The 16,581-nt window shown below is 36.6% G+C and overlaps 1 protein-coding gene across 3 annotated transcripts in view; it reads right to left on the minus strand.

Annotated features, from left to right (window-relative positions):
• DNAJC15 (DnaJ heat shock protein family (Hsp40) member C15) overlaps nucleotides 1-16,581 on the minus strand; it is an 86,769-nt gene that overhangs the window by 25,465 nt on the left and 44,723 nt on the right. For all 3 annotated transcript variants that reach the window (XR_005832810.1, XR_005832806.1, XM_040623124.1), the window contains exon 5: nucleotides 8,067-8,137. Coding sequence is in view for 1 of the 3 variants with exons in the window: in XM_040623124.1 (XP_040479058.1) it covers nucleotides 8,067-8,137 (71 nt within the window). In the remaining 2 variants the exon portion in view is untranslated. The remainder of the gene's footprint in view (nucleotides 1-8,066; nucleotides 8,138-16,581) is intronic.

The following is a 16,581-nucleotide window of genomic DNA, read 5'->3' on the forward strand; positions in this document are numbered from 1 at the left end:
GGCCCCCCCCCCACGAGCTTTTGGCTCTGGGGCTGGAGATTGGGAGGCAGCCATTTTCATTCCCATCCTCTAAAGCTGCTTTGAAAGTCTTAGGGAACAAAAGCCAAATAGAGCAAAGCCAAATAGAACAGGAGCAGATTACTTAGCCTGGCATCCCAACAAGGGCGGTACAATTACTGCCTGGGGCAAAATCACTTGAGAACAGGCCCCTCCCCCAGAAGATCAGTAAGAACATACCTCCACGACCACGCTTACTCATCAATGAGAACTGCAAAACTCCAGCACTAGGGGAATACAGCACATAGAATTCATGGCTTTTCCCCCGTGATTCTTTAATCTATCGACTTTAATTTTTTTTTTAATTTTTCTTTCCCTTTTCAACCAATTTCATATTTTATCAACTTTTTAAAATATTTTTTTTAATTTTCGTTTTTACAGTTACATTCTATCCCTTCATTGTATTTAATCTTATTTTTGTATATATATAAGTTTTTCTTTTTTTACAATTTTGGGATGTAGTTTCTTCCAACAGACTAAAATATACCCAAAATCTAGTGTATGGCACCGTTCTAGTCACCTGTCTGATCATATTCTCTTTTTTGTTCTTTTGTGGAGTTTTTTTCTTTTTCTTCTTCCCTTTCTTTGTTTTTTGTTTTTTTGTTTTGTTAAAATCTTTTAAAATTTTCATCTTTAGGGACATCTGGGTGGCTCAGTCGATTAAGTGTCTGCCTTTGGCTCAGGTCATGATCCAAGGGTCCTGGGATCGAGTCCCACACTGGGCTCCTTGCTCAGCAGGGAGCCTGCTTCTCCCTCTGCCTGCCGCTCCCCCTGCTTGTGCTCTGACAAATAAATAAATGAATAAATAAAATCTTTAAAAATTTTTCATCTTCACAGTTACATTCTACCCTTTCAATATATTAAATTTTATTTTTGTATATATAAATTTTTCTTTCTTCACAATTTTGAGATGTGGTTTCCTCTAACAAACTGACCAAAATATACTCAGGAGATAGTGTATTGCTCTGTTCTGTTCACCTGTATATCTTTTTTTTTTTTTAAAGATTCTATTTATCTATTTGACAGAGAGAGACACAGCCAGCGAGGGAACACAAGCAGGGGGAGTGGGAGAGGAAGAAGCAGGCTCCCAGCAGAGGAGCCCGATGTGGGGCCCGATCCCAGAACTCCGGGATCACGCCCTGAGCTGAAGGCAGACGCTTAACGACTGAGCCACCCAGGAGCCCCTGTTCACCTGTATATCTATATCCCTTCCTTTTTTTGTTGTGGGTTTTTTTTTTCTCTTTTTGTTTTTTCTTGTCTTTTAATTTCCATTTTTACAATTACATTCTATCCTTTTCTTGTATTTAATTTTAATTTTGTACACATAAATTTTTCTTTCTTTACAATTTTGGGAAACAGATTACAATTTTCTAAGAAACAGACCAAACTACACACAGAATCCAGTGTACTGCTCTATTCTGCTCACCTAATTATATTCTCTTTCTCACTCTCTCGTCCCCTCCCATCCCCCGGGTTCGGGTCTCTTCTGATTTGTTTAGTGTATATTTCTCTGGGGTTGTTGTTGCCCTTTTTAGTATTTTGTTCTTTCATTCATCTATTCTTCTCTGGACAGAATGACAAGATGGAAAAACTCACCTCAAAAAAGAGAACAAGAGGCAGTACTGACTGCCAGGGACCTAATCAGTATGGATGTAAGTAAGATGGTGGAACTAGATTTCAGAGTAATGATTATAAAGATACTAGCTGGGCTTGAAAAAAGCATAGAAGACACTAGAGAATCCCTTTCTTGAGAAATGAAAGAACTAAAATCTAACCAAGTCGAAATCAAAAAGGCTATTAATGAGATGCAATAAAAATGGAGGCTCTAACTGCTAGGATAAATGAGGCAGAAGAGAGAATTAGTGACATGGAAGACCAAATGATGGAGAAAGAAGAAAGTGAGAAAAAGAGAGATAAACAACTACTGGATCACTAGGGGAGAATTCAAGAGATAAGAGAAACAATATTAAAATAATTGAGATCCCAGAAGAAGAGGAAAGAGAGAGAGGGGCAGAAGAAATATTGGAGCAAATTATAACAGAACTTCCTTCTGGGGAAGGAAAAAGCATCAAAATCCAGGAGGCAAACAGAACCCCCCTCAAAATCAATAAAAATAGGTCAACACCCCGACATCTAATAGTAAAACTTAAAAATCTCAGAGACAAAGGGAAAATCCTGAAAGCAGCTTGGGAAAAGAGTACTGTAACCTACAATGGTAGAAACATTAGATTGACAGACCTATCCACAGAGACCTGGCAGGCCAGAAAAGACTGGCATGATATATTCAGGGTGCTAAATGAGAAAAATATGCAGCCAAGAATACTTTATCCAGCTAGGATGTTATTCAAAATAGAAGGAGTGATAAAACAAACAAACAACCCTTCCAGAACAAACAGAAACTAAAAGAATTTGTGATCACCAAACTAGCCCTACAAGAAATATTAAAAGGGATCCCCTAAGCAAAGAGAGAGCCCAAAAGTAACACAGACCAGAAGGGAACAGAGACAATATACAGTAACAGTCACTTTACATGTAATACAATGGCACTAAATTCCTTTCTCTCAATAGTTACTCTGAATGTAAATGAGCTAAATGCCCTAATCAAAAGACACAGGGTATCAGATTGGATAAAAAGCAAGACACATCAATATGCTGTCAGCAAGAGACTCAATTTTAGACCCAAAGACACCCCTAGATTTAAAGTGAGGGGGTGGAAAACCATTTATCATGCTAATGGACATCAAAAGAAAGCAATCCTTATATCAAATTTGATTTTAAACCAAAGACTGTAATAAGAGATGAGGAAGGAGACTATATCATAATTAAAGGTTCTAGCCAACAAGAAGATCTAACACTTGTAAATATTTATACCCCTAATATAGGGGCAAGCCAATTATATAAGCCAATTAATAACAAAATCAAAGAAACACATTGATAATAATAAAATAATAGTAGGGGACTTTAACACCCCCCTCACTGCAATGGACAAATCATCTACGCAGAAGATCAACAAGTAAATAAGGGCTTTGAACAACACACTGAACCAGATGGCCTTCACATATATATTCAGAACGTTCCATCCTAAAGCAACAGAATACACATTCTTCTCAAGTGCACATGGAACATTCTCCAGAGTAGATCACATACTGGGTCACAAATCAGGTCTCAACTCGTACCAAAAGACTGGGATCACTTTGCTAAGGCAGCTATATATCAATGAGAATGAACACACGATTGCTCCACATTATAATATGGATGATTCTCACAAGGATAAATACTGACTAAAAGCAGCGAGATGCAAATGACTACACACATTCAAAAGAGGCAAAAGTAAATTATGATATTGGTTCCAAGACAGTGGTTCCTTTTAGAGATGAAGTAGACTGGGAGGGCTCATGAAGGGGATTCAGAGGTGTGATGATGTTCCAGTTCTTGACCTGGAGGCTTGTTATATGGGTGTTTGTAAAAATTTACATAGAAATATACTTAATGATCTGTCCACTTTTCTGCCTCTATATTTCAATACGAAATATATTTAAAAATAAAAAGACGTACGGACAGATTGAGGAGAAAAGTGATTTCTTAAAAAGTAAATTAAATTATATCACTCTATTGCTTAAAAGCCGACAGAAACTTCCCACTGTCTTTAGAATCAAGTCCAAGTATTACATAGCAAATACAGCGTTTCATTATCAGAAAGCATACCTACAGTTTTCAAAATGTGAACACCACCTCATTTCAGGCTCTCTCTCCCCTTGCATATTACACCCCTATCAAGCTAGTTTCTTTCAAGTCCTTAAGCACACTATATTCTTTCCTTCCTTAGAGCCTTTGCATATGCTAGTTCCCTGACCTTCCAACCATTCTTCACACAGACACTTTCTTTCCATCCTTTAGGTCTCTCCTCATCAGAGCTCCTCCCAGTCACTTTATGTAAAGCTGCCTCTTTCTCATATTCTGTATCTCTGTCTGCTGCACCCTTTTCTACACTTACTACAATGTGAAAAAGGTTTACTTATTTTTTGTCTGTCCCTCCATCAGCATACATGCTCTATGAAGACAAGGATCTAGTTGTCCTGTTTTATGGTTAAAGCCCCAATATTTACCACAACATCTGGCACATTAGAGAAGCTGAATAAATACTTCCTGAATGAACGAAAGAATAGTTATAGGTGGTTTCAACCAGCATAATAAATCTTTAAAATTTTCCATATGATCATTATGTATTAGTTATCCACCCCAATTCTATTTTACCTGTATATTTTATTTGTATGCCTTCTTTTTATCCATTTGCTTATTTATTCATTCATGAAAAAAAAATTAAGAGTTTAAGTGTCAGCCATAGAGATTATAAAGATGAATAAGCCATGTTCTTTACCTTTTAAAGATTGCACCGTTTATCCAGGAAAATCAATGTGGATAAAACAAAATTATACTTTTACCAAAAAAGTTATTAACTCAAATACAAAGCCTTAAATCTAATTAAAATGTTGAAATAAGGGGAAGAAAAGATGAGATCTTTGAAACAAGTATAGTCTAGTTACATCTATCAAAAAAGGAAATCAAGCTAATTAGGCATGACTTTTTCTTAGTAAATTCATTTTGACTCTTGGTGATCATATCATGTCTTTCTTTTTGTAATTGTTTACATCTTTTAAGTGTAATACATCATAATAAATTGTAATATATTATTACCAGGACTTTTTGTCAAATTTAGCTGTTTCTACAATGAGAGTAATTAGGGAAAATCCATTCAATGGTATACTTAGATTTGTTTTTAGTCCCAGTATGTAATTTTTATTTAAATACTATTTTTTTAAAGATTTTATTTATTTATTTGAGAATTTAGGGAAGAAGCAGATTCCCCGCTGAGCAGGGAGCTCAATGTGGGACTCAATCCCAGGACCCTTGGATCATGACCTGAGACAAAGGCAGACGCTTAATCGACTGAGCCACCCAGGCACCCTATTTAAATATTAAAGAAGAGTGAGAATACTGTACGTTTATTAAAAGGGGACATAAATAAAAAAAAGATGAGAATCTCTGCTGCAGACAGGCAGATTTCAGTTAAATATAAGGAAGAACTTTCTAGTAGTTAGAGCTGCCTACCAGTGGGCTTCTTGTAAAGCTGGAAGTTCTCCACCACAAAAAATCTTTAAGGAGAGCTAACAGGACATTTTCCCCAGGACAGAGCAGAAACAGTCCTGATTTAGCAGGCAGCATTGATCAGATCAGTGTCTCTCAAACTATGGTGAAGAAGCACTTTTAAAAAAATTTCCAGTTTGTGGTGGACCAATACATTTACAAATTACAAAAGTATCACACATTTGGATGTTACCACAATGTCAAACCGCTACAAGGATTTCCAAATGCTTTTGATTTCCGTTCGTAACTTGTCACATACAGTTAAAAAACTGGCCCACGTGAACAAGCAAACTATACTTTTGAGTAGCACTGGATTAGACAGTTTATAAGAGATCGCTGAGGTTCTACAGCTTTTCATATTTACCTAGTCTGTCTTCCTTTTTATATTCATTAAGCATAATATCAACTGCTTATTTCCTAACAACGAACCTCTCTCTTCAACAATTTAAAAAAGCATAATCTAAAAGATACCCATCTGAAAGCATTAGATCAACTGAGATTTTATCTCACTAAACTGAATAGCAGAATTTACTTTTTACCAAAACACATCTGAATGCTCATTTAAAACTGGTTACAAAAAATTTATTTTCAGCCATCCCCACACCTAATTTTCTCGTGTCACTTTCTTTGCATAAGCTGATAATGAAATGTGTGACAAATTACAGCTGATCACACATTTGAAGTTCTAACTTTTTTACTAGCTGGCAGCAAAGCCAGCAGAAAAGTGACTTGGGATGAAGTGGGGGTACATTCATGAATTTCAGAAGCATGGAGTAGAGGATTTAAGTTTTTGCAATTACCTATATAACACTCGGCCAGTGCTGCCCTGGCCAAAGCAAATATGATAACGAATTAAAAAAAGAGGAGACAAAATTAAAAGTTGCCCATTCTCATATTTCCCCAAATATTTCTAGCTTTCTCTCTCCGAGGACAATGAGACATTTTTATTTAAAATCTGTTACCTTCTTCTCATTAATAAGAAAACAAAACAAAACCACCTTCTCAAGAGACCATTTCAGGATTTATGAATTATCATCTCCCAGCTCCATCATCCATGAATACTTTCCCTCCAGTAATGTCAATATTCCTTAATTCACCCTACTTTTAGAGTAGGAGTTCTTAACTGTGAGCATACGCATGGGTGTTGGAAAATCTGTGAACTCTCTGAAACTCCAAATGTTTTTAAAATTATGGGTGAATGAGCAATTTATGAACAAAATGTCCACAGCTGTCAATACATTCTTAGAGGGTACAATAATCCAAAATGATTAAAAGCATCTTTCTTAAGTGAAAAATGTGATCTGAATAGAAATATAGGGTACAGTTTCTTCATTAATTGAATAGGCATAAAAAGATATTATATTACTTAACAAAAAGGACTTTAGAAATAAATCCCTTCATTTTGTAGAAGATAAAATTGACATTTGGAGAGGTTAAGGGAGTGTTCAAGGTCATACTGCTAGTTAGAAGGCAAAAGCCAGACAAAAACACCAGCCTCCGGCTTCTAGGTCCATTCCCTCACATTCTGCTACCCACACAGGGCCAGACAGGATATTAATAAGCATACTACAAGCAATCAACAATCCCACCTCTGATAAATAGATGACCTCAGAGTAAATCAAGTAATTCTGTAAATACTACTGGCTCACAGGATACACATTTTCTTTTTTTACTAACGGTATCTAAAAATACATTTTCTCTTAGATACATTTTAGAACTTGCTTCCCTGCCAGTAGGCACAATCAACAACTTGTCAATCATCTGAAAGACATGAGTGCCTGATCCTACTGCAATCAATCAGAGAAGGGCATACACTTGACCTGGAAGGGACAAAGGATGTTTAGTATGAGACAGAGGGCCTCAAGGAGGCACTTTAAACACATTTCTTTCTGAGTCAATTACTCTGAAAGCCCACAATGAGAAGTAAATTAGTTGAATGGATCTTTCAGTAACTGATGAAGCTATTTAGAAATTTTAAGCAAACCTCTTTTCAAAGTTTATTCTCTTGTTTATTCATACTAAAGAACAGTAAATAAAAAAGCCAAAGATGATGTCTAGTGAAAAGAATTTTTATAGTACATAATTGAGAAAACTGAAAAAGAATGCCCTACTTTGGTGTCAGTGAGGATGCGTAGAAATCTAAAATTTGTTTTTAATTTTTTTAAAAAAAAATTAGAAAACTGAAAGTCTGTAAATAAGAATCCAAAAAACCCTTCTCTCTCCTCCCCCACCGCACCCTTGACTTCTGAAATACAGTGCAACTTTCTACCATCTGTTATTTTAGAGAAGAAACAGTAATGAACATATGGGCTTTCTCTCTCAAGCAGCTGTAGTGTAGTTAAAGTTATAATAATTGTCTTTCTGTAAGATAAATTTACATTAAAAACCTGGCCAGTTAAAAACAAATGGCTTAGCCTCAGAGCCTTCCAGAATAAAATTAAGAAATTCAGAATTATCTATGACATAGTACAGAGATTTAGAAGATATCCTCTAAATCTTGTACTTTTATGTTTAAGGTTAAACAAACATAATTCATGATGCCCATATCAGTTTACATAGAGTCCATAACTCATGTTTTCTCTTTCCCAGTCAAAGTGCTAGGAGCCTCAAACAAGGGCTAGGTACATATACAAAAATCAGTAACTAAGTTCTTGAAAGCTGATAATATGAATCCACCGCTTCTGTGGGTTACTGAACTCCAATCCAAAAGCTTATTTATTTAGGAAAAATCACAATACATGTGGCACATAAATTTCCATTTCAACTATATATATATATCACTTACAATGAGTTTAAGTAAACTGAAAAGAACTCAGAGCAGATTCAGATCCACATATTATGAAAAAATGGGAATTTTTACCTACCTTTATCTGGGTGATTCAAAATCATAATTCTCCTATGAGCTGTTCTAATCTTGGCCTTGCCAGCAGATGGGCTGTAAAAAGAAATTAGAGTGCTTATAATAAATAGTGTCGAATGCAGATTATAAATTAACAGTTTATATGGGTTTCAAGGAATTAAAAACTAATGAGAATTTCACCATCTTGTGGATAAATATGAAATTACAGCTTGTCACTTAAGTCTACTAACCATCAAAATAAACTATTGATTCAATGTTACATGTATTTTTCTTCCTTTGTAATTCCAGTCTCTATTTTCAATCAGTGTAAAAAATAAAACACAATAGGGGAGCCTGACTGGCGCAGTCGGTTAAATAACCCACTCTTGGCTTCAGCTCAGGTTGTGATCTCAGGGTGGTGAGACTGAGCCCCAACTTGGTCTCCAGGCTCAGCGTGGAATCTGCTTGAGATGCTCTCTCCCCCTCCCTCTGGCCCTCCCATTCATGCTCTCTCTCTAAAATAAATACTCTAAAAAATAAATAAATAAAATAAAACACAACATACAGGCTAAGAGAGGCACAGTCTATAGACTATACTGAGTTTGAAAACATATGCCTCAAGTTATTTGGGGGGAAGGCAGTTTACATAGTGTAACAGACAGGTATCTGGACTCCAAAGCTACTAGACTGCCAGATTTCATTTCCATTGCTATTTAGGATGGGGTAAACTTGGTCACATTTTTTAACCTCTCTGCACTTCAGTTTCCTCATTGTAAAACAGGGCTAGGAACAACATATTCCACATAGGGAGGATTAAATTAGAGATTAAATTAGGGATTAAATTAGTTAAAGCCAACAAAACGCTAGAATAGTGCCTGGCATGTAGCAAGTGCTCCAAAATAGTTAGCTTTTATTATTATTATGTCTCAACAGAGCATCTCAAAACTCTTCATGGCTCATAATTTATTTAACTTGTGAGAAACCTATGGGAAAAGCCTTTGCTGTAGACAAAAACTGAGGAAGTTAAATAAACTTAAAATTATTTCAGTAAAAACTAATTTATCCAGTATTGGAAATGTTTCTCACTAATACATTTTCCAGGCAAGGAAACAAAATTAACACTTAACAACAACAAAATTCTAGTATTACTAATTAATAGCTATACTATTTTATCTAAGTTACTTAACTTTTCTGGGTCTCAAACTGGGATAATAGTAGCTGACTTAAAATACAGAATGGTTGTTGTAAAGCTCAAAGTAATTTAATTTATATGGATGAACCACATTGTACTGGCTAAAAGCAGGTACTTTTAGAGATATTCAGACATAGGTTCAACATCCTGATTCCACCATTCATTAGCTGCAAAACTCTATCTTGCTTACTTAAACTCTCTGAGTGAAAATTCTCTCATAAGTAAAATGGACATACTAAACTACTTCCCAGGATTATTTAAGAATAAATTAGATAATGCAAATAAAAGGATTAGCATAACCTAGCACAGAGTTAGTGTTCAAAGTGTTCAAAAATAATCTTCAGCTACAATTATAAAGATAAAACATGCTTATGAAAATATATTACATATTTCCCACTTTTAAAAATGTAGTATAAATAACCTAATTTAATGTTTCTTGAATGACTTGAATTATTAACCTGACTATAAATTAAGTGCAAAGAAATTCTTCAGGTCTGCAGAGATTTGTTCACCCTTGTCTTAAAGAGTCCTCGAATGCTTTCCATTTAAGTTCTGTTTTTAGCATTTGCTATCAGCTGTGAAACCTTGATTCTGCCATTGTTCCAGTCTAGCTATTCCTTGACAGTTACTTATACTTCTAATCTTTTGAGGTTAAATAACAGATCACCAACCATGTTAAAACACACTACCTATTCCTGAATATGCATATAAAACATTCTTCTATGAATAAAAAAATGTCTTGAGTCAAAGACAAAATCAAAAGAGAAAAAAACATCTTGAGACAAATGCAAATGCAAATGGAAATATAACAACAAATTCATGGGATGCAGCAAAAGCAGTTCTAAGATGAAAGTTTATAGTAAGTTTACAGTAATAAATGCCTACATTAAGAAAAAAGAAAGAGCTCCAATAAACAACTTTATTTATGCCTCAGGGAAGTAGAAAAAAGGCTAAACTAAGACCAAAGTTAGTTGAAGGAAGGAAATAACAAAGACCAAGAGTAAAAATAAATGAAACAGAGACTAAAAAGACAGTAAAAGGTTGTTTTTTGTTGTCTTAATGAAACTAAGAACTGTTTTTTTTAAAGATAAACAAAACAGACAAACATTAGCTAGACTCACAAGAAAAAAGCAGAGAGTTCTCAAAATCAGAAATGAAAGAGAAGACATAACAACTGATACCACAGAAATACAAAGGATCATAAGAGACTACTATCAACAATTATACACTAACAAAATGGACAACGTAGAATAGATAAATCCTACAAACATATGAACTACCAAGACTGAATGAAGAAGAAACAGAAAATCTGAACAGGCCAATTATTTATTTTTTTTTTTAAAGATTTTATTTATTTATTTGACAGAGAGACAGCCAGTGAGAGAGGGAACACAGGCAGGGGGAGTGGGAGAGGAAGAAGCAGGCTCCCAGTGGAGTAGCCTGATGTGGGGCTCGATCCCAGAACACTGGGATCATGCCCTGAGCTGAAGGCAGATGCTTAACGACTGCGCCACCCAGGCGCCCCGTGAACAGGCCAATTATTAACAATGAGATTGAATCACTAATCAAAACCCTCCCAAAAAGGAAAAGCCCAGGACCAGAGAGCTTCACTGAAATCTACCAAACAGCTAAAGAGTACCAATTCTCCTCAAACTTTTCCAAAAATTAGAAGAGGAAACACTTTCAAACTCATCTTCTGAGGCAAGCATTATCCTGATACCACAAGCAGACAAGGACACTAGAAGAAAAGAAAATGATAGGTCAATATCCCTGATGAACATAGATGCCAAAGTCTTCAGCAAAATATGAGCAAACCAAATTTCACAAAAACATTAAAAGGATCATACATCATGAACAAGTAGGATTTATTCCAGAGATGAAAGGATGGTGCACCATCCACAAATCAATGTGAAACACAATAAATGTGAAACAAAATAAAGGATAAAAATCATATGACATTTCCAAAGACGTAGAAAAACCATTTGACAAAATTCAACACCCATTCATGACAAAAACTCTCAACAAAGTTAGAATAGAGGGAACATACCTCAACATGATAAAGGCCATATGACAAATGCATACCAAATATCATACTCAATGGTGAAAAGCTGAGTTTTTCCCCTTGGATCAGATACAACACAAGGTTGTCTGCTCTCACCACTTTTTTCCAACATAGTACTGGAAGTCATGGCCACAGCAATTAGGCAAGAAGAAGAAATGAAGGGCATCCAAATCGGAAACAAAAAAGTAAAATTGCAGATGACATGATATTACATAAAGAAAACCCTGAAACTGTTAGAACTAATTAACAAATTCAGTAAAGTTGGAGGATACAAAATCAATATACAAAAATCTGTTGCCCCTCTATACACTAATAACAAACTATCAAAAAGAGGAAGAAAACAATCCCACTTACAATTGCAACAAAAAGAATAAAATACCTAGAAATAAATTTAACCAAGGAGGTTAAAAACCTATACACTGCAAACTATAAGACATTCATGAAAGAAATTAAAAACACCAATAAATAGAAGGATATCCCACACTCACGGATTGGAAGAACTCATTTTGTTAAAATGTCCCTACTATTCAAAGCAATCTACAGATACAATGAAATCCCTATCAAAATTCCAAAGGCATTTTTCACAAAAATGGAACAATCCTAAAATTTGTATGGAACCACAGAGACTCCAAATAGCCATAGCAATGTGGGAAAGAACAAAGCTGGAGGCATCACACTTCCTAAATTCAAACTATATTACAAAGCTATAATAATCAAAATAGTATGGTATTAGGTTAAAAAGAGACACATACAACAATGGAACAGAATAGAGAACCAAGGAATAAACTTACGCATATATAGTCAATTAACTTATGACAAAGGAGCCAAAAACATAAAACAAAAGATAGTTTTCTCAATAAATGGTATTGGGAAATCTGAACAGCCACACGCAAAGGAATGAAACCGGACCCTTCTCTTATACCACAAACGAAAATCAACTCAAAATGGATTAAAGCCTTGAACTAAAGACCTGAAATCATAAAACTCCTAGAAGAAAATACAGGGGGTAAGCTCCTTCACATCAGTCTTTGCAGTAACTTTTTAAATTTGAAATCAAAAGCAAAGGCAACAAAACAAAATTAAACAAGTGGGACTACATCGAACTTTAAAAAGTTTCTACACAACAAGGAAAACATTTTGTTGTTTCATCATCAAAATGAAAAAGGTAACCTATGGGAAAAAATATTTGCAAATCATATATCTGATAAGAAGTTATTTCCAAAATAAAGAACTCATACAATTCAATAGTATAGCATAGCTAGATACACAGATAGGTAGATCTGATTTCAAAATGAGTGGAGGATCTGACTAGACCTTTTTCCAAACATAAAATGTCAAACAGGTACATGAGGTGATCGGCATTACTAATCATCAGGGAAATGCAAATCAAAACCACAATGAGATATCACATCACTGCTTGTAGGATGACTGTCACCAAAAAGACAAGAGATAAACAAGTGTTAGAAAGATGCAAAGGAACTGTTGTACACTGTTTGTGGAAATGTAAACTGGTACAGCTACTATGGAACAGTCTGGAAGTTCTGAAAACTACCATATGATCTGGCAATTCCACTTCTGGGTATAGATCTGAAGGAAATAAAATCACTCTCTCAAAGAGATAATCTGCACCCTCATGTTCACTGCAGCATTATTTACAATAGCCAACACATGGAAACAACCTGTGTCCATTCACAGATGACTGGATCAAAACACGTGACACACACACACACCCCAGAATATTTTTAGGTCATAAAAAAGAAGAAAATCTTGCTATTTGTTGACAACGTGAATGGACCCTGAGAGCATTATGCTAAGTGAAATAAGTCAGAGAGAGAGAGAAAGACAAATACTGTATGATCTCATTTATATGTGAAATCTGAAAAAGCCAAACTCACAGAAACAGAGAACAGATTAGTGGTTGCCAGAGGCAAGAGTAGAAGGGTGGGGGAAATAGATGAAGGTAGTCAAAAGGTCCAACTTACTTCACTTAAGATAAGTGAATCCTGGGGACGGAATGTACAGCATGGTGACTACAGTTAACAATGCTGTATTTTATATTTGAAAGTTGCTAAAAGAGTAGATCTTAAAAGTTAAGACAAAATAAATCTGTAACTACATGAGGTGAAGGATGTTAACTAAAGTTTTTGTGGTAATCATTTTGCAATCTATACATATTATACATGTATCAAACCAATATGTTATACATCTTAAATATACAATGTTATACGTCAATTACAACTCAATAAAACTAAAGGAAAAAAATTTAAATTAAAAAACATTTTAATTTTTTTTTTAATAATGATTTTTTATTATATTATGTTAGTCACCATACAGTACATCCCCGGTTTTCGATGTAAGGCTCGATGATTCATCAGTCGTGTATATCACCCAGTGCACCATGCAATATGTGCCCTCCTTACTACCCATCACCGGCCTATCCCATTCCCCCACCCCCCTCCCCTCTGTAGTCCTCAGTTTGTTTCTCATAGTCCATAGTCTCTCATGAAAAACATTTTAATTTTTTAATAATAAAAAATTATTTTTCTGTAAGGACTATTAGGGTATTCTTTTGGCTGTTTATGAAAGTCCTCTGGGGGACCATTTCAACCTTACTTTTTGGTTTATAGATATTTCCCAGATAGCCAATCAAGACACTGTCTGATTCTAAAGATTACTAAGTTTTGAAACAGAAGTCATTAAACACTGCACCAGGACTATGAACACTTTATTGTTTAACTGCCTATTAAGAAATGAAAGACATATTATTTTATTTATTTTTATTTTAATTTTTTTTATTATATTAGGTTAGTCACCATACAGTACATCCCTGGTTTCTGATGTAAAGTTCGATGATTCATTAGTTGTGTATAACACCCAGTGCACCATGCAATACGTGCCCTCCTTACTACCCATCACCAGTCTATCCCATTCCCCCATCCCCCTCCCCTCTGAAGCCCTCAGTTTGTTTCTCAGAGTCCTTGGTCTCTCATGCTTCATTCCCCCTTCTGCTCACCGCCCCCCTTTCTTTATCCCTTTCTTCCCCTACCGATCTTCCTAGTTCTTATGTTCCATAGATGAGAGAAATCATATGATAATTGTCTTTCTCTGCTTGACTTATTTCACTTAGCATTATCTCCTCCAGTGCCGTCCATGTTGCAGCAAATGTTGAGAACTCATTCTTTCTGATAGCTGAGTAATATTCCATTGTATATATGGACCACAACTTCTTGATCCAGTCATCTGTTGAAGGGCATCTCGGCTCCTTCCACAATTTAGCTATTGTGGACAATGCCCGGTGAACAGTCTTGATCTCCTTATTAGTTAAGACCTTCTGTATGATATGGATAATTTTCATTTTTTTCTTCATAAAAGATTCATGCATTCTTTGTTAGGTTAATTTCTAGATAGTTGTTGGTTGTTAATGTGAATGGTATTTCCTATTGTATTTTTCTAGTTAGCTGAGTCTCTGCATCTGTTAGCTGAGTCTCTGCATCTGCTAATTGAGAGATAACACAGAGTTCAAGAAAAATCTGCCACCTCAGACACTGGCTGAGAAGCTAGAGGACCAGGCCCTCATGTTTTTCAACTCACCAGTCTTTTCGATACATAGTCTCAGAGTTTAGAAGCACACTGATGGCCTGGAATGTGCCCGGGGAAGCAGAAGCTAGCCCCAGAGAGTCCCTGGGCTGGCCTGTACTGGGCTGGGCTGTGACGGGTTCAAGACCCATAAGAGGGCACCTGGGAAACATAATAATGTGGGGCTGGAGTGGAGGGAAGATGAAGCTGCAGTGACCTCCCTTCCTTCTGAGCTTCCCCTTAGCCCTAGTCTTGTACGGAGGGAGCGCTGCTGGACCACGGGGCCCAGGCCGAAGAAAGGTCAGTGTATCAGGGGACCAATACAGCCTTTGCTGGTTGTCCCAGAGCTAACAACGTGGCTCCTGAGCAGAACGATGGTTCGTTTCTACTTAGGTTTAGGAAGATAGTGAAGGCTTCAGAGGCTGTTTGAGCTTTGCTAGAAAAAGGGACCCAGGTAGGGCTCACAATAAGTAACAAGGGTGCTTCTCTAGCTCAGCTCCGGTGTGATAAAATCTGTTTGCGTTTCCGAATCACGTAACGGTTTAGGTAATGACGTAAGCAGAAGAAGATCGCAGTACTAACTGAGCGGACATCCAATCAGCCAGCAAACATTTACCAAACCCCCATATCTGTCCATGCTATGCCAGGTACTTGCGATGCAGAGATGGACCTGATATATTTCTCGTTCTCAAGTAACCTACACGTAAACAAAGAAATTCAGTAAAGTGTTCCAGTAACTACAGATTTGGAGTAGAGCACGCCACGGAGGAAAATGGGACTAAGGGCTATAGAGCCCAGCAGGTTTTTGAAAGAAGCTCCCATGTGCGTGAGCTCATTATAAATAGGTGCTCCCAAGACAGACACAGGGGAAAGAGCCTTCCAGGCCAAGAAGAAGGCGTAGCAGGAGCTAAAACACAGAGCCATTAAGTAGCTAGTTGGGTTCAGGCCTGTCCCAGACCTGCACACATCCTCGCATATGCTGTGTCCTGAATGAATGAACGGAGAGACGGGTCAATGAAGTGCTTAGCGGAAAAGAACGTGGGCTTTGGAGTCAAACTGTATTATACTAGATATCGAGAGTAGTCAAATTCTTAGAGAAAGTAAAACAGTAGTTGTCATCGGCTACAGGGGAGGGCGCCATGGGAAGTCGTTTAATGAGTATCAAAAAATTCTGGAAATTGGTTTCACACAACGTGAATATACTTAACACTACTGAATTATATCCTTGAAAATGCTTCTAATGGTAAATTTTATGTTATGTGTATTTTACCACAATTGAATCTTTAAAATAAACTATAAAGTCCCCAAGTTACTTATATTAGGAAAGGGTTATTCTGTCTATATTATCCCACGGTTGACAAGGGCCCGAATAACTTGTCGATTTGAAACCTCCTCTGTTTTGTGAGACAGACATTGAGAGTTTCGATTCTAGTCACCTGCTTTAAAATGGGAGAGGCTTCTGACTCCTAACCACATCTTTTTTAGGAAATGACTGTCCAAGGTGAGGTCCAATCAAGTCCATTACCTCCTGGGTCTGCTCCTGGACGCGTCCTCTCCTGGCGGCAGGCAGGGGCGGTCCTAGGAACCAGGCTGGATCTTGAGAGGCTGGGGAAGGTGAGTCGTCGGGCTGCGGGCTTCGGAAGGAAGCGCGGTAAGAAATAAAGTTCTGGAAGGGGGGAGGGGGCTGGTGGGATGGGCGGCCAGGAGGGG

This window comes from Ursus maritimus, unplaced genomic scaffold, assembly GCF_017311325.1.
Source record: "Ursus maritimus isolate PB19 unplaced genomic scaffold, ASM1731132v1 scaffold_10, whole genome shotgun sequence".
In the NCBI taxonomy this organism is placed as follows: domain Eukaryota; kingdom Metazoa; phylum Chordata; class Mammalia; order Carnivora; family Ursidae; genus Ursus; species Ursus maritimus.